General features: G+C 47.2%; 1 protein-coding gene across 1 annotated transcript in view; it reads left to right on the top strand.

The window, feature by feature from the left end:
- LOXL2 (lysyl oxidase like 2) overlaps nt 1–23,654 on the top strand; it is a 102,691-nt gene that overhangs the window by 11,157 nt on the left and 67,880 nt on the right. The window contains exon 2 of the mRNA XM_067745161.1: nt 17,659–18,083. Coding sequence (XP_067601262.1) covers nt 17,729–18,083 — 355 coding nt within the window. The 5' untranslated portion in view covers nt 17,659–17,728. The remainder of the gene's footprint in view (nt 1–17,658; nt 18,084–23,654) is intronic.

Below are 23,654 nucleotides of genomic sequence, written 5' to 3'. Positions count from 1 at the left end.
GGGAGGATGCCACTTAAGCACTGAGCTCCTTGGCCGTTTTGAGGATCCATCTCTTAGAACAGCTAGTTTGGGGAATTCCCTGGTGGCCCGGTGGTTAGGACTCTGTGCTTCCACTCTGCAGGTTCAATCCCTGGTTTGGGAACTGAGATCCCACAAGACACACTGCGTAGCCAAAAAAAAAAAAAAAATTTAAAGAAAAGCTGGTTTGTACATTCCCTCCATCCCAGGACTCCCCCCACTTCCCCCCCGCCGTATGCTTCTCTTACCCCCAACTGTCTGAGCCCCTCTCTACCTCAGTGTCTGTGCCTGGACCAGCCCTCAACACCCCCTCTCCAGAGATGTGCATGCAGTGACCCCATCCCCAGCTACAGTTCCTCCCCTGGAAACAAGACAATGCAATGATTGGATTACTTGAAAAATTTGCACATCATTCTGGCCCCGAATTCTGTTCTCCTCCCCTGCCTGCCTTTTATGAATTTTAATATCACCTTCAAAGTGGCACAGAAATTTGGACCAATTTGGCTACTGACCGTTAGCTCTGAGAAACGGTGTGTCTGAGACTGTGTATGTGTTGGGGGTCAGGGAGGGGTGGGAGGATGGTTAAAACCTGTTACCCAAATGCCATGTTAAAAGTGGTCGATGGGTGGGAATTCCCTGGTGGGCCGGTGGTTAGGACTCCAAGCTTCCATTGCAGGGGGCCTAGGGTTCGATCCCTGGTTGGGGATCCCACAAGACTCCTGGTGTGGCCAAAAAAAAAAAAGAGTGGCTGAAGAGTGGTTGATGGGTTAAGTGACACTCCTCCTGGAATTTTTCCAGGTTGTTGTGGATTTTATAACTATAATAGTTACCACTCATTGAACACGGCTGAGCCAGTCACTGACTGTCCTGGGCACTTGATATATTTTATGGAACCCACAAAAACAGGGGTCCCCAACCCCTGGGCCACCGACTGGTACCTGTTAGGAACCAGGCCGCACAGCAGGAGGTGAGCGGCAGGCGAGTGAGAGAAGCTTCACCTGTATTTACAGCCGCTCCCTATCGCTGGCATTACCGCCTGAGCTCCGCCTCCTGTCAGATCAGTGGTGGCATTAGATTCTCATAGGAGCACGAGCCCTACCGTGAACGGCACATGCGAGCGATCTAAGTTGCGTGCTCCTTATGAGAATCTAATGCCTGATGATCTGAGGTGGAGCTGAGGCAGTGATGCTAGAGCTGGGGAGCGGCCGCAAATACACATTATCATTAGCAGAGAGGTCTGACTGCACAGAGACCATAATAAATCAGTTGCTTGCAGACTCACATCAAAACCCTATCAGTGAGTGGCAAGTGAAAACAAGCTCAGGGCTCCCACTGATTCTGCATTATGGTGAGATGTATAATTATTTCATTATATATTACAATGTAATAATAATAGAAATAAAGTGCACAATAAATGTAATGTGCTTGAATCCTCCTGAAATCATTTCCCCCACCCCCAGTCTGTGGAAAAATTGTCTTCCATGAAACCGGTGCCTGGTGCCAAAAATGTTGGGGACCACTGCTGTAAAACCCTAAGACCCTTCTGTATTTGCAGAAGGCAGATTTGAACCTGGGACCACTCTCAGATGCCAGCACCATGTTCTTTCCATTACTATATGTTATCCTGTGGTCAAACCGTAGCTGCATTTTTTTAGGGCTTGGGGGGGTGGCTAATTTGAACCCGATGGGCATATCCGCCTCACTCTGCTTCCTCTACCTTCAAGCAGTAGCACTGATTTTGGATTTCCCCTGCCCCTTCTTTATGGGCTACAAGCTATAGAGATAAGATATGTCTCTTGGGGGCCCTGGGGACTTCCCTGGTGGCGTAGTGGTTAAGAATCTACCTGCCAATGCAGGGGACACGGGTTCGAGCCCTGGTCCGGGAAGATCCCACATACTGCGGAGCAACGAAGCCTGTGCACCACAACTACTGAGCCTCCGCTCTGGAGCCCACGAGTCACAACTACTGAGCCCGTATGCCACAACCACTGAAGCCCGCGTGCCTAGAGCCCGTGCTCCGCAACAAGAGAAGCCACCGCAATGAGAAGCCCACGCACTGCAACAAAGAGTAGCCCCCGCTCACTGCAACTAGAGAAAGCCCGCGTGCAGCAACGAAGACTCAACACAGCCAAAAATAAATTTAAAATAAATAAAATTTAAAAAAAAAAGATGTGTCTCTTATAGACACTATATATTTATTTGGCTTTTGCTTTCCCATTCAATCTGAGAGTCTCCAGTGGCACATTTTAAAGTGTTTGAAATTGTACCTTCATCCTCCCCAGGAAACAGCCTGGTCAGAATGAGATTCCACCCAGAGGCAGTGATGGACTGTGGGGAACCCCAATCGGTCACAAAAAATTATGCCTGACAAAGGTCTCTTTCTGGAGGCTGAAAAAAATTCAGTTTTGTATGCCTACCTCTGGCCATTTCACCATGCCCTGAACATTCCCACTCTGTGGCCAGAAATAGACAGGACCAAGGTGGAATCTTTGGCCAGGGGTCAAATGGACCAGCCCTGGCCAAGCATGGTGTCAGAGTCTGCATTCTTGTCTGAGGTGGTTCAGAAGGGCCCCCTTGTCTCCACCCGCTTCCCTCATTCTCTGAGCACCAAACCCATCCACCCAAGACAGCCTTCCTCCACAAAGGAATGTGTTCCGTGTGCGGCCAGAAGCAGCATCCGACCGCAGCTGGGGTAGCCTCTCCCGTGTGCTCTGGGCCGTGAATGAGGACCATTCATCACTCCTGCTGGCCGAGCAGGAATCCCCTGGCAGGCGGCAGGGGGCGGGTCTGATGGAGGAGAGAGCCCCCATCCCTCCCCTGACCCCGTAGCTGAATGCTGACATCTGGCAGAGACATCAAGGGGACCGTTCTGTCTGGGTGAAAGAATCCAGCCGAGTTCTACGCTCCACTGTTCTATGACACTAAGCAAGTGGCTTTTGCAGCCAGGACCACTGCTCCTGGCTGGGGAGCCGCATGGTTGCTGATGCGATGTTTCTCATTTGGGTCAGCAGGCCAGTGACTGGGGGCTCCAGAGCACAAGATGTGGAGCAAGTGCTGGGCGGAAGGAATCATTTCCCTACCTACCAGGGCCCTCAGAAAGGGTGAGGCCAGTCACGCAAAGCTGGAGCCTGAGGGAGACCCGTTTTAGGAGGTTCTGTGTCCCAGACAGTCATGTTGGTGGGTGGATGGGAGGAGGTAAGGAGATCAACTTTTGGTCAGAGCAGTGCTTTTTGCTAAAAGCGCTAAATGCACAAATAGTGTAGAATTTTTACAATGTGTTTTCCCCCACTTATGCATGTCTTTGTTATTGACTAGGAAATAGTTGGTCATATTGGGCATTTTTTGACACTCAGGTGTCAGTGGTAAGAGGCCGAGGTCTGTCGTATTCTTTAAGAATGCATTGGGGTAGTCCAAAGCCACTTGGCTTTTCAGAAAATATTGTTGCACCGGCAAGTTCTACAACACAGAATGCCTTTTCTCAGGTAGACGATGAAGTCATTGGAATGGGATTGCTTTGGGGGGAAGAGAAACATTTGAGTAGCCCCAAGGAAATCTTGAGACCGAGAGATGTTTTTGGAGTAGGCCTTTGATATTCTTTCCCAAACAGAATAATTCAGCTGTCAAAAGAGCAGCTTAAGAAAAGGGCCCTGGCGACTTCCCTGGTGGCGCAGTGGTTAGGAATCCGCCTGCCAATGCAGGGGACATGGCTTCGAGCCTTGGTCCGGGAAGATCCCACATGCCGCGGAGCAACTAAGCCCGTGTGCCACAACTACTGAGCCTGTGCTCTAGAGCCCGTGAGCCACAACTACTGAGCCCGTATGCCACAACTACCAAAGCCCGCGTGCCTAGAGCCCGTGCTCCGCAACAAGAGAAGCCACCACAATGGGAAGCCCGCGCACCGCAACGAAGAGTAGCCCCCACTCGCCGCAACTAGAGAATGCCCGTGCGCAGCAACGAAGACCCAACGCAGCCAAAAATAAATAAGTAAATTTATTAAAAAAGAAAAGAAGGCAAAATATTTTAAAAAATTAAAAAGAAAAGGGCCCTGGAAATTCTAGTTATAGATTTTCTCCTTTTCCTTTTGGAGCCCTGTTGGGTCAAAATTAAGTATTTTCAAATAGTCATCCATTATCAGTGCCATGCCTGGAATCATAGAAATCAGTGTTTCTACAGACTTATGGTCACCAAGGGGGAGAGGGGATGGGGGAAGGATGGAGTGGGAGTTTGGGGTTAATAGATGCAAACTATTACATATAGAGTGGATAAACAACAAGGTCCTACGGTATAGCACAGGGAACTATATTTAATATCTTGGGATAAACCATAATGGCAAATAATATAAAAAAGAATGTGTATGTGTGTGTATAACTGAGTCACTTTGCTATACAGCAGAAATTAACACAACATTGTAAGTCAACTATATTTCAATAAAATATAAAAATCAGTGTTTCTAGAACATACTGGAAAGTTCCAGGGGTGACATATATTTTGGAGTTAAAGATGTCCTCCAACAAGTGAGGTTTATCAGACAATTGAAGGAGCACTGTTCATGATGAACTGAGAAACTTGAGCAAGATACAGGCTTAGAACTCTTTCTCTCCCTCTGACCACACCCTCAGCCCCAACTCCCAGCAAGACCAAGAAAATTGACATCAGCCCTGCTTAAAAGTCTTATCTGCAGGCATCGCAGACTCCCTGGAGCCCACCCTCCCATGGAACTTGGCCCAATTTAGCACCTACAGAGTTTACATAGCACATGTGAACATGCTTTTTGATTTAGGTAACTAAACTTTTCTCCAATATCGTATATTCTTTGGAGCAAATGTCTATCTCTAGTCTTCAAGTAAGTTCTTGCAAGAGCTGGCTCCAGGAAGAACTGCCTAAGGTCATCCTCGGGAGTTCCCAGTTCCCCAAATAACACTTGGGGAAATCTGAAGTAGAAAATTAAATACAACCACTTACATTATACAACTTAGCATCAACCGGAACTGTAGTTGGCACTTGAACAGCATGACTCAAATCTACCAGGCAGCACCTGTTGGACCCCAAATATTTTACCTGATTTGGGGGGGGGACCACCTACTATGGTTCAGGGACTTAAGAAACATGATCTCTGATTTTTGAAAGAGTCCTGAAATGAAGGTGTTTCTTGTTTCTTCCTTTAAAAAGTTGCTTTTGAGTACATATCGTTTCCATTTTACAGATGAAATACTGAGACTTAGAAAATCTAAGTGTGCCTGAGGTCACAGAGCTAAGAGGTGATAGAAGAGGGATCTGAACCTAGTTCTGTGTGACTCTAAACCCCTGGGCCACGCTGCTTAGTGGCAGTGGGAGGCGATGGCACGTGCAGCCCGTTCTTTGTGGAGGATGAATGTGCAAGCTGTCTGAAGGGGACGCTGAATGTAAGGGGTGCTCGAGGCCCTTGGGGAAGGTGAGCTGATTCTGGCTGATGGTTTTCAGGAATGCCTGGGATTTAAGTCCTGGGGACGTGAAGGAATTCTTTCCCCATGTCTCCCAGACACCCCCTGGGTGTCACAGGGCTTCTTGTCGGCAAAGCTTACACTAGTATCAACTGTGTGAACTCGTATCCTTAAATGGATTGAATTGAACGTAAGAATGTCCTCAACTGCTTAGCCAAGAGCCCAGTGAGAACGTATCGGGAGAGATAACTTACCACTTTCTGATAAGCCATGGTCACGGCTGATTCCTTCTAGCACTCTTATTCTTGTTAGTCAAATACTGAGGTCCTTGGGCATCTTGGCTTGACCCCTGTAATCATGACCCACTGCTCAGCTAAACCATGTGAAGAAGTAAGTCCATCTGCCGCAGTTCTTCCTGGACTTCACTGACATGCAGTTTTAACAGAAGACTCTGCGAGATCGGTCATCCTCTTGTGGAACTTTGCATGCCTGCAGAGGGTTGGTGAAACCTGGGCTTCGTTTGGTATGTGTGAACCCGCTACAGAAATGTTCTGCTGACCCAGTGGCTTGTGTTCAGGGTAGAGGATGTTCCTAGGGTTTCTGTGCTGGATGGTGATGCACCCTCACTGGCGTAGACTCTTGGGCTGTTGATGACCTTGGAGGTGTTCATAGGGTGAAAACTGAGGATAGATCTCCCCATCGTCTAAAAACTCTCCCAACTATGATATCAGTTAGATGTCTCCACCAGAATTGTTGATTTCTTTAGTGAAATCAAAATCTCTGACTGAGAACTGATAGAGCAGGTGTGAAGAGGGGAAATGGGACTTCCATCAATCCAAATGTCATCCAATGTCCAGAAGAATAGAGGGAGAATTTACCATATTTGTTTATGAATAGGCACCAGAAAAGGTAAGAGACATAGCACACTTCTGTTTGTTTGGGTTTTTTTTTAAATTAAAATTCAAGCTTTTCTTTGCTTTTGTTTTTAATCTTTTGGATCCTAGTACATTTCTTAATGGAACTCAAATCCTTTGACCCAAAGCAGTTTTCTCAAGGAAATTGGTCCTGGGCAGTGCTTGATATACCAGAATGCGCTTGCTCAGCGACAGAGATAAGAACAATTAGTCAGTAAAGGTAGCAGTTCTGGTATCTGGCTGCCTGGGTGCAAATCCCAGCTTGATTACTTTTGAGCTATAGCTTTTCTGTCCCTTGGGTTTCCCTCAGGGAAATACAGATGGTGACAGTACCTCCCTCAGAGGGTTGCCTGGAGCTGTTACCATCCAGTACAGCAGCCACGACCCCAGGGGACCACTGAGCATTTGAAATGTGTTAGTCCAAATTGCGATGTGCTGTCAGTGTAAAGTACACCCCAGAGTGCAAAGATTTAGTACAAGAATGCAAAATATCTCATTAATAATTTTACATCGATTACATACGGAAATGATAATATATGGGATATATTGGGTTAAACAAAATATATCTTTAGCCTTAGTTTCTCCCATTTCATTTTACTTTTTTAATGTGGCTCTCAGAAAAGTTTAAATTACCTATGTGGTTTGAATTATGTTTCTATTGGGAAACGCTAGTCTAGACTAGAGGATTAAATGAGTTCATACCTGTAAAGCACTTTTCACACAGTCATTGATACAGAATGAGTAATCAATAAATATAGGATTTTTTAAAAATCTAACTTTCTCATTAACAGAATCCCACCTTCATTGCCAGCTCATGTGGTATCCAGGCTGTGGCATAAAAGCAGAGGTCATCCTTTTAGAATGGGGGAGGGGAGGGGGATTGAATACATAAATTAGGTATAGAATAAGAAAGTCTATACGTCCTAGGTGGGGGGAATTATGTGGAAGGGCTCACCACAGTCCTCGCATCATAAAACTACCAGGCCCCCAAAAGTAAAGCACATTTGCCTCCCAGCACCTTCTAAGATACTGTTCTGCTGAAAGATGGAGCCTCTTAAGCCGCAAGCCTTCCTTCTGCCCTCCTGTGGCTGGCGTCTCTTTGGAAATGGCCTCGGAGGGGCAATGGAGTATGCCGGGGCTGCCTGTACACCTGGAGCAGGAGTTGACCAGCCCCTGTAGCCTCCTGAGCACAGCTGCAGGCGTTGTCGGAAGGTAGCCGAGAGGGCAGAGGTCGCTGGATCGGGCTTCTCAGAGGAAGTGGGACTTGAGGAATCCCTGTTCCCTGTGGGTTTGCCCTGTGGACCCTGCAGACACTGCAGGGCCCCCATTCTCCCCTCTGAGTAGCAGCAGTGCTCACTGCCTTGGGCCTTGATGGGCCCTTAGGCAGTGTCCAGCCCGGGTTTAGGGACTCATCCTTTTGGGCACACACTGGCGTGTGTCACGAGATGACACATCTCCCAGGAAATCAGCTGCTTTGGGCTGGGATCATGCCTCACTCTGCCTCTACTAGGTCCAACCTTATAACCCATGACTCTTGTCTAGACACAAGCATTGATTCCGTGTTGGGGTGAGATTTTATGATCCCAGGGGATCTTCACTTCCCATAAAGTACCCCATTGTCTGCCTACCCCCTTTACGACACAGAGTGCATTTCAGAGGCACTCAGGTCAGCAGATTTGAAGGGCATGTGGAAGGTCCACCTACTCACCAAAACCCTATTGCCCTTACTTCCAACATTGTACAATATGTAAAATTCAACTATTAAAATTCATATCTAGGCTTCCCTGGTGGCACAGCGGTTGAGAGTCCGCCTGCCGATGCAGGGGACACGGGTTCGTGCCCCGGTCCGGGAAGATCCCACATGCCGCGGAGCTGCTGGGCCCGTGAGCCATGGCCGCTGGGCCTGTGCGTCCGGGGCCTGTGCGTCCGGAGCCTGTGCTCTGCAACGGGAGAGGCCACAACAGTGAGAGGCCCATGTACCGCAAAAAAAAAAAAAAAAAAAATATATATATATATATATAAAAATATATAAAACGTCCCTCCTTCTTACCCCTGGCACTCTCTTATGCCCTTATGCTACACTATTTTTTCATTATTCTGAAGCTTTTATCACTATCTAACATATTATTTTACTTATGCACTTTGTTTCTTGTTTATTGTCTGATTTTCTTCTTGATTGTAAGTCACAAATACAGTGATCTTTACTGAAAAAAAAAATTCATATCTAGGAATTCCCTGCGAAAACATAAAAGTTCCCTCTTCATAGAAAAGTCACAATTCTACTCCTTCATGTTTAAATTTCTTAATACAATAAATTAGTAAGGAATGGATTTCTCAGCTCTCTTTCCTGTGCAATTAGGTCAGAAGGAAAAGGCCGTTTTGATAAGGTGTAACGATTTGAATAGGAATTTATATTTATTCATTCAATTAATATTTGCTGAGTACCTACTGAGAACAAGGCTCAGGGGTTCAGAAGTGGCAGGAAGGAAAGAAGAAAACTAATGTGAATGAAGCCATGCTGTGTGCTAGGGATTTCCATGTTATCTCATTTAATCATCACATATACACCTGCAAAGAAGGTTATTTCCATGATCAGAAGAGGAAATCCAGGCTCCAAAAGTACCCCCAAATCTGTAGAGCTTGGAAGTGGTAAAGTCAGGATTCAGACCCTTATATTCTGACTCCAAGATACCCAACATCGTCTCTCCAGGGAACCAACGGTGCCAATAGGTACCAGGAGGAAGGGTTGCTGAGGGGCAAGAAGACCCATACAATGGAAGATGAGGGAGCCAAGGGCCTCCTCCATCCACTTCGCTTTTAATAGCCCTTTGACCTGTGATCAAAGCAGTAGAGCTTATTTTAAAACCGTCCTGAGGATGGGTCTACTTTGAGTTATCCTACCCTGTTACCGTCCAACCGGTTTTTAATAAGCGCCCAACGTGTGCCAGGCACCGTGCTAGGCCCAGGGCCCAGCCGAGACCCCCATCACCAACAGCACCGGCTCCGCGTGAGTGATGTGAGCAGAGAGGGGACATCCGCTCCCACGGAGCCTGGCCTGCTTCAAGGGGAGGCCGCGGGGCCTCAGGCGCCGGCTCCAGCGCGGCTGCAGCGGGGCCGGGAAGCCTAGGCGGCCGAGTCAGCACGGTCCCCGCTCAGGGACCCTGATCACCCAAAGCGCCCTCGCGGGCTCACGTGTGCCGCCCACCCCGGGCCTCGTGCGGCCGCAGCCTGGGCTTGAGGACACCCCGGCTCCGCGGCCGCCGGCGCTGGGAAGGGCGGGGAGTAGGGACGCAGAGCGCGGCGGCCGGATCGCGAAGGGGCTGCCAGCCCGGGGCCACTTGCCTGCTCCCGGGAGGGGCACCGGTCCCCGTCCCCGCAACCGGGGACACCCGGTGGGGCTCGGTTCTAAACCGGGTCATCAGGCTGCCAACAGTCTTGTCACGGGACGCGCTGCAGCGGGGGCCACAAGCAGGGGGACCACCTTGGACGGATTCCCCTCCAGGCCACTCTCGCCCCCCAGCAGCTGGAGTCTCCTGCCGAGAAAGTTCAAGTGCAGAAAGGAAACTGGAGCCTGGGAGGAGCTGGCGAGGCCTCTCGTCTGCAGCGGGTGGCAGCCCACCGCGGGACAGGGGTTCGGCGGTGGGTGGAGCCGCAGGGCATTTTGCTCTCCATCCTCCGCAGCTCTGCTTTGGACGTTGGCAATTTTTCCCTCCTGAGGGATGGGTGGATGCCAATGTGAAAAATGGATGTTACAGTGCAATAAGGGAAAGACATAGAATAGTAAGGGGATTTTAAAAAAACACGTAGAGATAATTTCCAAAAAAAAGAAATACAGGTGGCCAATAGAGCCTGAAGAAAAGAAAGGTCAACCTCACTAATAGCAAAAGAAACGTTGGTTACAACAGAATACCTCCCCCCCCCCCCTTATCAGATGGAGAAAGGTCTGAAAGCATGGTCATAGCTAGAGTTTTGAGGTTGTGGCGAAATCTACATACTTCAGGTCGACGTGTACCCTAGCACAGTCCTTCTGGAGGCAGTTAATATAGTTTTGCAGAAGCGTTCACTTTTTAACAGCCCTTTGACCCAGAAATTTTGCCTTTAGGAGTTTATCCCAAGACTGTGGAAAATTTTAGCTACAAGGATATTCATTTCAGCTATGTGAACAGCAGTAAAAAATTTACTGGTAAGATTATTCAATCTTCTGGTGCATTCATAAGATTGAATACTATGTAGTAAAAATCTTGTAGAAGTCAATGAGGCATGATGTTTGCAATATACTGGTAGATGTGAAAAACAGTTTACAAAAGAGTATGTAGAAAATTATTGTAAGTTTTAAGAGGAAATATATATGTACAGAAAAAAGGCTGGAAGGGGTGTACACCAGAGTGTTGACAATCATTCTATCCAATAGGGGTATTGCAAATTCTTTTCTACTTTTTACTTGTTTGTGTTCTCCAGATTTGTATCACCAAGTTGTATAACGTTTGCAATAAGAAAGAAAAAACCATGAAAGTTATTTTTAAAAAGAAAAGAGAAGCATCTGGGTCTAATATTTTACAATTCCCCGGAGAGTAGGAGAAGCCCCACAAAGGAAGCAAAAAATTCAGGAGCACTTTTGTAGGAAAGATTTAAGAGTTGAACACTAGCCATTCATTCCCACAGATTGGAGAGTCCAAGAAGTTGGGCGGAGCAGTTTATAGATACACAAATCCAGAGATTACGATTTCCTCTTAAAAAATTACAGAACCACATACTTTTTCCGTTTCTTTTTGAGATGTGAATAGACAATCTGCAGCCCTCTGTAGCTCTCGCGTGAGGGGGAGCTTGGGAGATGGTAAGAAAATGCTGGACTGGGGCTGTTAGAGCACAGAGGTGAAGGTGAAGGACACAGGTCAGCCTGCTGCCCTCGTTCAGAACCTGCCTTGCCACTTAACCAACAGTGCAACCTGAGGCAACTTGCTGAAACTCTCTGTGCCTTGATAGTAATGGTGTTTGCCCCATTAAGTGAATTAATACAGCAGAATGTTGAGAGTCATGTTTTCAAACATTAAATCATGTGTACGTTTTAAAATGTACCCAAGACTTGTTTTAATCAGGTGTGGAAAGACACAGACACAGAAATGACTGTCATGGAGGAAGAAGGTTATAGTCACAGATCCCTAGAATCAAGGAGGCCTGGCACACCATGCAGGGCCACAGGAAGAAGCACCAGGGTTCGTCAGAGGCAGGAGTGAGGGGAAAATGTGGGTAAGAGCATCTACTATGACTGTCACAGTAAGCAGGCTAATCAGGTTAAGGATTGGTTAGTTGAATAATTTCACCTCTCTCTGGGGCATAAGGGCATAGGGACCATCTCTTCTTATCTGGTACCTGGTCTTAGAGTGATTAGGGCAGGGGGTTAGTGGCCCAGAGTGTGAGATCTTGAGAATGGAAATAGTTGGGAAGGTATAGCTCTGGACTGATTGGTTTACACATGCAGAGTACACTTGTGGGTGAGTCCTTTATCATCGCTAAGAATTAACCAGAAAGTGGGTAGCGTAGTTTCTGAGTAGTCGTTCTCCAGAGTCAGCATAGACCCCAGATATCAAAACGGCAGAAATACAGAAAATAAAAAGGCATGATTCATACACAGTGCCTGCATAGGGGAGGCACTTTATAATGTTAGCTTCATATTGGTTGTAGGTCTGTCACTCTGCGGGACCTTTGGCAAGTCATGGACTTTCTGTCTTAAATTTCTGCCAGATGAGGATATAGACACTGGCTACAAGAGGAAAAACTTTGCTGAGTTCAAGGTCAGGCCACCTGGCTCAGGTGGTTCCATCCATGAATATTCACTGATTTCCTGTAGGCAAACCACAGCTAGAACATGAATGCCCTGTCAGTTCCTATTAGAACCATGGCAAGAGCATGTCTGCTTTACCCACATGAGGTCTAATGTGTACCAGGAGCTCAATGAATGTTTATTGAGTGAGTAAATCAATTTGATACTGTGACCTCAGTGGAAATGAACAGAAATAGACTTTTTTTCCTTTTACATCATTTCCAAATATTGGGGGATTTAATGGTTATTCTTTTATGATTGGTGTATAGCTTAATTCTACTGTAGTCAGGGAACACATTGTGTGTGATTTCATTAGATGTGGTGAGACTTGCTTTATGACCCAGGTTAGGGTCCATTTGGGTAACTCTTGCATGTGGACTTGAAGCAAGTCTGTCTTCTGAGTCCAGTTGATAGAAACTTGTCAATTAAATCGCATTTGTTTATCATATTGTTCACTTCTTTAGTACGAGGATTTTTTGTCTGCTTCTCCTGATGAACGGTGTGTAATATCTCCCACTCTGATTACAGATTTGTCGTTTTCTTCCTATTAGTTCTGTCAATATTTATTTCATACATGCGGAGTCTGCGTATACAAACTGAGAAGAGTTAGTTAATATCTTCCTGATGGACTGACTCTTCCATCATCATAAGTTTTTGTCTTCAGTAACACTTTTTGTCTTAAAGTTGACTTTATCTTACTTTGTACCAACTTTTTTTGGATGAATGTGTGTGTGGTAAATCTTTTTCCATCCTTTTACTTTAAACTTCTTGGTCTTCCATAGGAAATAGAAAATATTGTTTTGTTAAATCCATTATGACAATCTTTGTCTTTTCACTGCAGTATCATCTAACGAAATTACTGATATATTTGGTTTTAAATCCACCATCTTACTATTTTTTCTATTTGTGACAACTCCTCTATGTTACTTTTTCTCTGCTTTATTGCTCTAATTTTGGATTAATCGGGATTAAAAAAAATAATTCCATCATTTCTCCCCTTTATTGCCATGTTCATTCTACTTTTTTTCTCTTCTTATGCTGATTACATAAAGACTACAGTATGCATCTAACTAAGACTATTACGATTTGCTGAAGTCTAATAGAAAAGAGTACTTTCATCACTTCCCAGATAGTGCAAAGACCTTGGAACACTTCCATTTAATCCCCTTCTACATTTTGTGCTGTTTTCACCATGGTATTTTAATGACACATATATTGTAAACCCTATAAGACATTATTATTTTACACAGTTGATCTTCATTCAGATTAACCTGCATAGCTCCCCCTTCCATTTCCTTCATTCCACATCTAGGATGATTTGTCCTGTGGTCTGAAGAACTCCCTTTAGTATTTTCATCTTGGAGAACTCTGATGATAAAGTCTCTCGACTTTTTGTTTTTTTAAAAATAAATTTATGTATTTATTTATTTATCTTTGGCTGCGTTGGGTCTTCGTTGCTGCGCGTGAGCTTTCCCTAGTTGTGGCGAGCAGGGTCTACTCTTCGTTGCGGTGTGCGGGCTTCTCACTGCGGTGGCTTCTCTTGTTGCAGAGCATGGGCTCTAGGAGCGTGGGCTTCAGTAGTTGTGGCACGTGGGATCAGTAGTTGTGGCCCATGGGCTCTAGAGCGCAGGCTCAGTAGTTGTGGTACACAGGCTTAGTTGCTCCGTGGCATGTGGGATCTTCCCGGACCAGGGCTCGAACCTCTGTCCCCTGCATTGGCAGGCAGATTCTTAACCACTGCACCACCAGGGAAGTCCTCTCTCCACTTTTGTGAAAACCTTTATTCTCTCCAGGGGGTACAGAATTCTAGGCTGACTTATTTTTTTCAACCCTTCAAAACTGTCATGTGATTATCTTCTTTGTTTCCTTGTTTTTTGTTGAGAGGCCAACTGTTACCCTTACTGCTGCTCCTTTGAAGTTAATACTCCTTTTATACTCCGGCTGCTTGTAAGCTTTCCTATTTGTCTTGGATTTTCCATGGTCTGATTTTGATGTGCCCTGGTATGGTTTTTTTTTGGTAAACTGTACTTCTTGGGCTTCTTATCTTTCATCAATTTCGTATAATTCTTGGCCGTTATCTTTTCAAATATTTCTTCCAGACGTCCTCTCTGTCCTCTTTTGGAGTTCCAATTATACGGATGTTAGATCTTTCTAACACGTAGAAAGTAACTCTGTCCTAACTTCTAGAGTTTAGCACTTCAGGGACCCCTATCTGAAAGCCTGGGGCTATTTAACAGGGCCCTTCCTCCTTGGCAGGCTCTGAACTCCAATTTTTTGTGTCCTGAGTCCTGGGAGGATGCCTGAAGTTTTGCTTAGCTTCCCAGCCTGTTGGCAACTGCCTTGGAATTGGCAAATGGCTTAAGGGGAAAAGCAGACACGAGTGTCAGGCTTACCTCGCTGTACTTCCCATCTCTCTGGATTCTTGAGTCGTTGCTGCCTCGATACCTCTCCAGTGTCTTCAGATACATGCTTTTAGGGTTTTACCTACCTTTTCCAGTTGTCCTTGGTGGGAAGGTGTATCTGTTACAAGCTAGTGTGCCGTAGCCAGAAACACATGGTACTGTGTGGAAATGACAAGAGATGGCTTCTGCCCCTGGGACTGAGTGTCCACTAAAGCCTGATATGACACTGGTGTAGAGCACAAGCAGGATGCTATTTTAAAGAGAATCAGAGAAGACATTGATTCTGATTAGGAGCATCTGGGAAGCTTTCCTTGAAGAACAGGAAGGATTGTGACGGACACTTTTCGGAGGGAAGGGGAGGCGTGGGGATGGAGCACATTGATGGAGGTGGGAAAACTTAAGCCACTCTAGGCTGATATGATTGGATGGGTGACACGTGAAGGGCTGGAGTGAGGGCAAGGAGAGAAGTGTTGGAACTGAAGCCAGGAACGTAGGTATGTTCCGCCTTATAAAGGCATCTGTGTCCCAGGTGGAATTTGGACATTTTTAATATGTGATAGTGGATCATGGATGTTTTGGTAGCTTGGGGTTGACTACTTCTGGCTTTGCCTGCACGAACAGTGCAATTCCGGTGAAGTCTAGCAGAAAATTCCTCTCTCTCTGCTTCTTGATTTTCTCCCTCGTAGAGTAAGAATCCTCATCTCTGGCTACTCCACCCATGTCTCAAGATTCTAGTGAGGCATAGATGAGCTCGTGGACGCCAATGTGCTGGGACAGGAGTGAAACGTGGCCAGGGCGGAGGAGGCGATGAGGGGTCCCTTCAGAGCCACGTACTAGCCTGTCAGGCTGTGGTCTGAAGAGGGCCGTTGCAGGAACCCCACAACTTTCTGGCCTTGTTTGTGAGTCACAGGATGAGGGTGGCTGGATCTCCAGCGAACCAGAGGGCCTTCCGAAATCCTCGATCCTGACTGCCCCCCAAAGCTGAGGCATCTCTGCCCCCAAACCCAGGATGGGACCAGGCACTGCCTGGCCATCCCGACAGATGTGGAACTGCCTCTCTCCGAGTTAGATCATCCCTCCCAGGTGTTCTGGGCACTTATCTGGTCCTTCCTTGGTGGTGGTGTGCCATGAACTGAGTCACACAATTGGCCTAACCCTCTGTACCTGGTTAATAGAGAATGTATGACGCCTTGCTGTAGCTTTCACCTGCTGGTCCTGGTTTCCTCTGGAGGCCCCATCTTCCAAGTCTACTTCCTCTTCCAGGAAATACCCCTGCAGTCCTTTAAGACAGTCTTCCTAGCTCTCTGAATTATGGAAGGATCAAGGTACCTGAACTAAGTTTTTATTTCCCGCTCTAGGACCTCATCCTGGAATTCATAGAGGTAGGTTCCACCTGGGTACGGTGACCACAATCTTGAAAATATAAAAATTTTAAATTTTTATTTAGCAAATGCGCCTGTAGGGCTTATTATGTACCATTCATTTAATCCTCATAACAGTTCTGTGAGCTAGATATAATTATCCTACCCATTTTATAGATATGAAACATCAAACAGCAGAGAGAAGTTAAGTATTTTGCCCAAGGTCACACAGCTAGTCCGTATCAGAATGAGAACGCAAACCCAGACTGTCTGGCTCCAGAGTCTGTGATCACCCCCCACCCCCTCACTCTGCTGTCCTGCTCTCCCTTGCCTGATGGTGGGCCACTCAGCCCCTCTCCTGTTTGGTACAAAGAGCTTTATGCCTCCCTTCTGTGCACAGAGCGGGCTGGACTCAGCCCCCAGCAGCCCTCAGGGACGTAAGCTATGTAAAGGGATGGAATTGTCTCCTGGGCATCCTTGGCTTCCCCAAGTGCTAGAGCAGTGCCTCAGGACTGCTGTCTGGGTCTACTCCACCGTTCAGCTAAGGACAGGCCCTGCGTGAGAGCTGTTTAAGGGACTCTACCTCTGACCTCCTCGTTTAGTGGTCTCAGCCATCTTGAGGTCCAGAGTATAAAACATAATGAGATCTGGGGTGTGGGTGGGCAGCATGTCGGGGTGTCTGGAGGCCTGGAGCCTGAAAGCAGAGCTATAGGAAGGTTCAGGTATGTGCCCGTGAGTAAGTAAAGATGGAGACTCAAAGCCTCGTAGTGTTATTCTCAGCACCCAGAAGATGCCGTTTCCATCCAGGTCAGCTAACGTCCAGAGGGAGGAAGGCCGCCTTACCTCGGAGTACCCGAGCCCTCTTCAACATACACTGTCACATCTGCGTTTCTCCAGCCACTCGGTACCTGGAACCAAATCACCTTTTCATTCCATAAACATGTCTTCCAACCTACCATGCTCACTCTGGAGGAGCCAAAGAAGAATGAGAAACAAGTCCTGCCCTTAAGCAGTTTGTAACCTCTTTGGGGATATGAAGGTGTCTGGGAGGGGTGAGGAGAAGGTCTAGATAATAAGCCCGCCTTGGAAGGAAGTCCCTGGGGGCTGCTTCAGTAGCCTACCAGAGGGCAATCTCTAGGTCCATCCATGTTGCTGCAAATGGCATTATTCCGTTATTTTTTATGGCTGAGTAATACTCCATTGTATATATGTACCACATCTTCTTTATCCATTAATGTGCCTAGTCTTTTTTAAAAAACTCTACTCAAATGGGGACTTCTCTGGTGGTACAGTGGCTAAGACTCCCCGCTCCCAGTGCAGGAGGCCCAGGTTCAATCCCTGGTCAGGGAACTAGATCCCACATGCCGCAACTAAAGACCCCATGTACCGCAGCCTAGATCCCATGTGCCACAACTAAGACCCAGCACAGCTAAATAAATAAATAAATATTTAACAAAACAAAACAAACCAAAAGACTCTACTCAAATGAAGTCTAAGTGTGCTCTGTTTCCTGCCAGGACTCATCCTGGAAGAAAGCATTTCAAAGATCTGGGAAGGTGGTGGGCAAAGAAGTAGGACTTCCCAGGCCTGTCTAGCTGAAGCATAAGATGGGAGAAGAGAAGAGGTTGGAATCCGGAATGAGCTTTCAATCCTAAGCAAAAGAGTACGAAATCACTGGCCGTTTTCCAGATGTCTGTAACCCGAACCTCTCCTCTCTTCCAGGGAACTCCTGCCCATCCCTCCTGAGCGCCAAGTGTCCCCCTCCATCAGGTCTTCCAGCCCGAGGACAGGGATGGAGAGACCCGGAGGCTCCTGCCTTTGCGGCTGTCTGTCTGTGCTCGCCCTCCTGCCCGCCCTGAGCCTGGCGCAGTACGAGAGCTGGCCCCACTACCCCGAGTACTTCCAGCAGCCCGCCCCGGAGTACCACCGGCCTCAGGTGCCCTCCGACGTGGTCAAGATCCAGCTGCGCCTGGCGGGCCAGAAGAGGAAGCACAGCGAGGGCCGGGTGGAGGTGTACTACGACGGCCGGTGGGGCACCGTGTGTGACGACGACTTCTCCATCCACGCTGCCCACGTCGTCTGCCGGGAGCTGGGCTACGTGGAGGCCAAGTCCTGGACCCCCAGCTCTTCCTACGGCAAAGGGGAAGGTAAACCACTCTGCGCTTGGGAACCGAGCACTGGGGTCACCTGGAGAGCCCGGGCACAGGCTTCTAGGGGGATAGCCTGGCAAACGGAGCTGCAGTTACTGTCAAGTAGCAATTCCTGATAATACACCATCTGGGCAGCCTCCGTGTCTGTGCTGGAAGGTGGGAGCGGAGGGGTGCCAGGGAGGGGGACGGTGACCGCCGGTCCTGCGTTGCCCAGGACTTTCCTGGTTTTAGCACACAAAGCCTGGCAGCCTGGGAAACTCCTGATCCTGGGAAACCAGGCTGGTTAGTGACCCTAGGGAGCGGCTGAAGTCAGTCTGTGGTTATCTCTTGAGCCCTGTGCCCTGCCTGGGGCTGCGTCAGCCAGGGGGAGATGGTGCCTTTCTTCCGCCCCCTGGAAGGAGTGCCTTTGGCTCTTTGTCACAAAGGCTGCCCATAGGCTAGTGTCCCCTGACTCTTCCACCCTCCTGTCCCGGTAGAGTTCACACTTTTAATACCAACACACTGTTCTGGGCTTGGCCAGGACAGGAACCGAGTTCCTTTGGGTTTTTCACTTTGATTGGCTTCTTCTTTCCTCCCTTTTTAAGTCAATACACTGAAAAAAAAATTGGGGGAAAAAAAAATTTTGAGGGAGGGCAGGTGTTAGAGCCCAGAACCTTGGGCTTAGTCCTGTGTCGACCTAACTATCTATATGCTTTGTGGGAAGACATTTATCCTCCTTGCCCTCAGTTTCCTAATCTGAAAGTTAGGCTCTCTAAGAATTCTTGAAGCTGTCATAGTCTGTGGTCTTAAATAAGAAAGTAGATAAGGGTCAAGGACATTATTTAAAAATAAAACCTGGACTTCCCTGGTGATGCAGTGGTTAAGAATCTGCCTGCCAGTGCAGGGGACATGGGTTCGATCCCTGGTCCGGGAAGATCCCATATGCTGCAGAGCAACTGAGCTCGTGTGTAACAGCTACTGAGCCTGCACTCTAGACCCCGCGAGCCACAACAACTGAATCACGCATGCCATAACTGCTGAAGCCCTGGTGCCTAGAGCCCGTGCTCCGCAACAAGAGAAGCCACCACAATGAGAAGCCCACGCACCCCAATGAAGAGTAGCCCCCGTTCGCCGCAACTAGAGAAAGCCTGTGCGCAGCAACAAAGACCCAACGCAGCCATAAATAAGCAAATAAATAAATAAATTAAATAAAATCTCCAGCTGGAGTGCCCCTCCTTGGGTTAGTAAAGCAAAAGCAGCTCTTCCACCTGGCCAAGCAGCTGCACAGGTGTCAGCGCGGGCCTGGCTGCTGGAATCAATCAGAGGTGCCCAAACTCTCATCCTGGATAAACGCATTAGTGCCACACCAACGGCATAGCATCCCCTGGGGTGCTATCCCATGATGTTCAGAATTAAGGTCTGCGCTGGAATCTAGGACTCTGTAACTTCTGGAAGCCTCCCAAGTGGTTGCACATGTAGCCAAGTGTGGGAGTCACTGAAATAGATCATTGTTATGGTCCCTTCCAACCCTTGCTTTTGGTTATTCTAGAAATTATAGGAGAAGGAAATAGCGCCTCATACATGTCTCACCTCTGTGTAATTGAATACGTCTTTTTGGAATAACCGGATCAAGACACGGCAGTTAAAGTAAAATGTTCTCTGAAGCTGGCTCTGGGTTCCTTACTATGATATGAGTGAAAGCAGCACAGATGAGTTAGCATACGCTGTTTTAAAACCCATTTGCTGTCTTTGTTACAAAAACTCTGGACACTTCTCCATCCTTTCACATCTTCCCTTATTCTGCTAGCTGAGTGTTCTGGGGGTAACATCAGATTTATGTTTTCTATTCCAGGCTCTCTAAGCCTAATTATTTTATAACAAGTGTTTTCCAATGACTTTGGGGTTTTTCTAGTGACATCTTTATTTTCTTCCTACCCAAACAAAATTTACCTGTCATCAGGTAAGATGGGTATGGTTTTTCCCCATCCCATGTTCACCTGCTCAGGAGCAGCCATGGGGGGGCTGGAGAGGTGAGTTAGCCTGGCTCAAACTTTGCCATCCAAGGATGATGAAGGTAGAAAAGTTCACAGGAGTAGAGGGAATTTTCAAGGGAACGACTAAAATCGCGGTCCATGAAGTCCACACTGGGTAAGTAGGAAGGTACTCCATGGAGCCATTGAAGGACTGGGGAAAGCTGCTAGGATCGATGGGTTGTGGGTTGAGATTGCAGTGCTAGAATGAGTGTGCTAGAAAGATGGAGTTGTAGGTGCAGATGCACAGCAGAAGTGTTGAAATGGCGATTGGGGAGGGAGTGCAATTGTTTGTAATGTCAAGGTCTAAGCTATGACCATGGGATGCTGGCTGATGTAGGGTGGAGGAGAGTCATTGGAGGGAGGAGGTGTAGTAACTTAGAGTATTGGAAGCGTCCTCTCTGGGGCTATTGAGACCATCGAGACTTAGGCGAGAAAAAGTACCAAAGAGAGGAAGGGAGAAACTGATGCTAAAAATTTTAACTGTCATGTCTCTAGGACTTTAAGGATTAGGCTGTCTATGTAAAGCGGTACTTGGTTTTTCATGAGAGACCCTTTAAATGTAAAATGTATTTGAATCTCATCAGCGTCAGTTTAGGATTTTTAACACTGGGTACAAGGGGGTCACTCAGTAAATATTAATCAACTGATTCAGTTGGATTTGGAAGGCAGCTGTGCTCACCACGACATCACCAATGCTGATTCAGATTGACTTTGAAGAATATTAAAAACAGTTAGCATAGTGACCAGTGCCCTGGGGTGTGCTCCGATGGGGTTTAGTCGGCTCTGTGGATGAACTGGAAACACTGTAGGTGAACCTGTGAGAGGCCACCCGCCCAGGAGTGCCACCGTCATCAACTCCTTTGAAGTTCAGGCTGTAGTAATGAAGCTGGGGAGAACATCCGTGGACCTTCTAGGTTTTCCAGCCTAGCCTTTCAATAGATTTTTTCTCCCAAAACATCTCTGAGCTCAGAGAAATCATGGGCCCTTTTAGAACGTTCTAGAGGGGACAGCTGCCCCATTTCTCACCTTCTGGATGGCCTCACAGGCACCCGAACCTCAGATGGTTGCTCTCCTTTGCCTGTCCTCAGATCTGAGGTTAGATGTGATTCCCCCTCACTCCCTCGTTCTTCAGATCAGAGTGACGAAGCCAGCAGATGATCACAGTGGGGTCCTGAAGCGCCTAAGTTGAATGATTTCCACTGCCCCAACAGCCCTGGGGAGGACTGGCATTCAAACAGAATTTTATTTATGATGTTTATCCTCCAAATGATCTGTTAACTTGTTTGTACGTCTCTTCTCCTTTCATCAGGAGAAGGATTTCTTAGATGAAATGAGTGGAAAGAGTAAAATGGAGTTTTGCTTCGGATTGGCATTTTGCATCCAAAGTTTGAGCCCCATCTGTGTCCCTAGTGCCACTTTCCTAGCAGCTCTGAGATGGCACGTACTGAACTGTGCCCGGAAGCACCCCGCATTCCAATAGCAGAACAAGAGCTGGTTGCTTTGGAATCAGAACCGTCTAGTTGTTAGGCATTAAGCATACAGGAAAAAAAAATATCATGAAATCAGGCCAAATGAGTTTATCATGCCTGCATCTGGGGCTAAGTAGAAATGTACATTGCCACTATCTAAGAAGGTAACTGGTGGGAATGCCTAGAGGGTAGAATTATTGGGGGTGAATTGAAGCTTCTTAGGAAAGCAACTCTTTGGGATAATAGTTCCCATTAGCCCTCCAGGGTGCTAATTTCAAATCTTCCTTATCAAAAAGTAAAGCAGGCCCTGGGGCATCTGTTTTGCAGCGCTTCCTGCTGCTTTTAGCTGTGTGCTGTCCTGTTTCCCATCTCCTTAGCCGGGGTGGTTTCTCTCACTGCAGAGGGAATGAGGGCTCTGTTTCTTTTCACCGTCTCTGTCCATTCAGCAGCTTTGCTACAGAATGTTCCAAAGAAGAGGCTCCGCTTCACACGTGGAGGGTCTTTTCGGTTGCTAGTACTTAGCAAGACAAACATTGGTTTGTTGTTGAAACAGCAATCGATTAGGGAGCATATGTTTCAGTGGAGCTTGATGGCTTGGAAACGAGGCCAAACTGAGAAACCAGTTGGAAAACCTCAGCCCAGATGTTTTCAATAAGCCCTTTGTTCCCCTCAGTATGCCTGAGGTGATCTCCTTTGAGGCCTGAGCAGCCATCTGTCGCAGCAGACATGTCTCAGCGGGGCCTCGAAGTCAGGAGACTGGTCCCGGGTCCCCTCTGACCTTGAAGAACCTCAGATTCTCCTTGGTTTTCTCATCTTTACAATGGGAGTGTTTTTTATCTGCTTTTTCCTCGCATCATGGAGACAACAGAATGCATTGTTTTTCTGACTTACTGGAAGGAGGAAGGAGAAAGGGAGGGTGAACACATACCAGGCACCTATGTTATCTCATTGAAGCTCCATGGTGACCTGTTTGTTGGTATCATTATTTTCGCTTGAGAATGGGCTTGGTGAAGCAGTTGACCCAGTCACGTGCTGCCCAAGCCTGAGTCAGAGAGAATTTGAACCCAGGTTTTCTGACTCCATTATACTATAGAGCAGGGGTCCCCAACCCCCAGGCCGTGCACTGGTACTGGTCCGTGGCCTCTTAGGAACTGGGCCGCACAGCAGGAGGTGAGCGGGAGGTGAGCGAGTGAAGCTTCGTCTGCCGCTCCCCAGCGCTCGCATTACCGCCTGAACCATCCCCCCTCCCCCCGCCCCAGAAAACTCGTCTTCCACGAAACCAGTCCCTGGTGCCAAAAAGGTTGGGGACCGCAGTACTAGAGTCCTCCCGGAGTCCTGAGAAAAAGGGGAGCTTTGACTTTGTTTCCTTTCGTTGCGTAGTAATACTAATAAAACTCACTACTTGAAAACCCTCTAGCCCTTAACATTTAAAAAAAATGCACGGAACATGAAACGTACCGTCTTAACCAGTTTTTCAGTGTACAGTCCAGTAATGTTAAGTACGTTCACACTGCTGTGCAGCCCATCTCCAGAACACGTTTCATCTTGCAGATCTAAAACTATACCCATTACATAACCGCTCCCCAACTCCCCCTCCCCCAGCCCCTGGTAAACACCGTTCTGCTCTCCGTCTCTATGATTTTGACTACTCTCAGTACTTTATATATGTGGATTCATACAGTTTTTGCCTTTTCGGGACTATTTCACTTAGCATAATGAACTCAGGGTTCCTCCATGTTGTAGCATGTGTCAGAATGCCCTTCCTTCTTAAGGCTGAATAATATTCCAGTGTATGTATAGACCACAGTTAGTCAATGGACACCTAGGTTGCTTGTACATTTTGGCTGTTGTGAATGATGCTGTAATGCATATGGGTGTACTGATGTCTCTTGGAGACCCTGCTTTCAATTCTTTTGGATATATACCCAGAAGTGGGAATTGCTGGGTCATATGGTAATTCTATTTTTAATTTTTTGAGGAAGCACCATACTGTGTTCTACAGGGGCTACACCATTTTGATAGGGATAGGGTAAGATAATCCAATAGTTTAAAAATCCCACTAAGAGATCATGGACAGAGAGGGAACT

This window comes from Pseudorca crassidens, chromosome 7, assembly GCF_039906515.1.
Source record: "Pseudorca crassidens isolate mPseCra1 chromosome 7, mPseCra1.hap1, whole genome shotgun sequence".
NCBI lineage: Eukaryota > Metazoa > Chordata > Mammalia > Artiodactyla > Delphinidae > Pseudorca > Pseudorca crassidens.
Note: the sequence above shows the minus strand (reverse complement) of the source record. Positions and strands in the feature narration are given on the sequence as shown.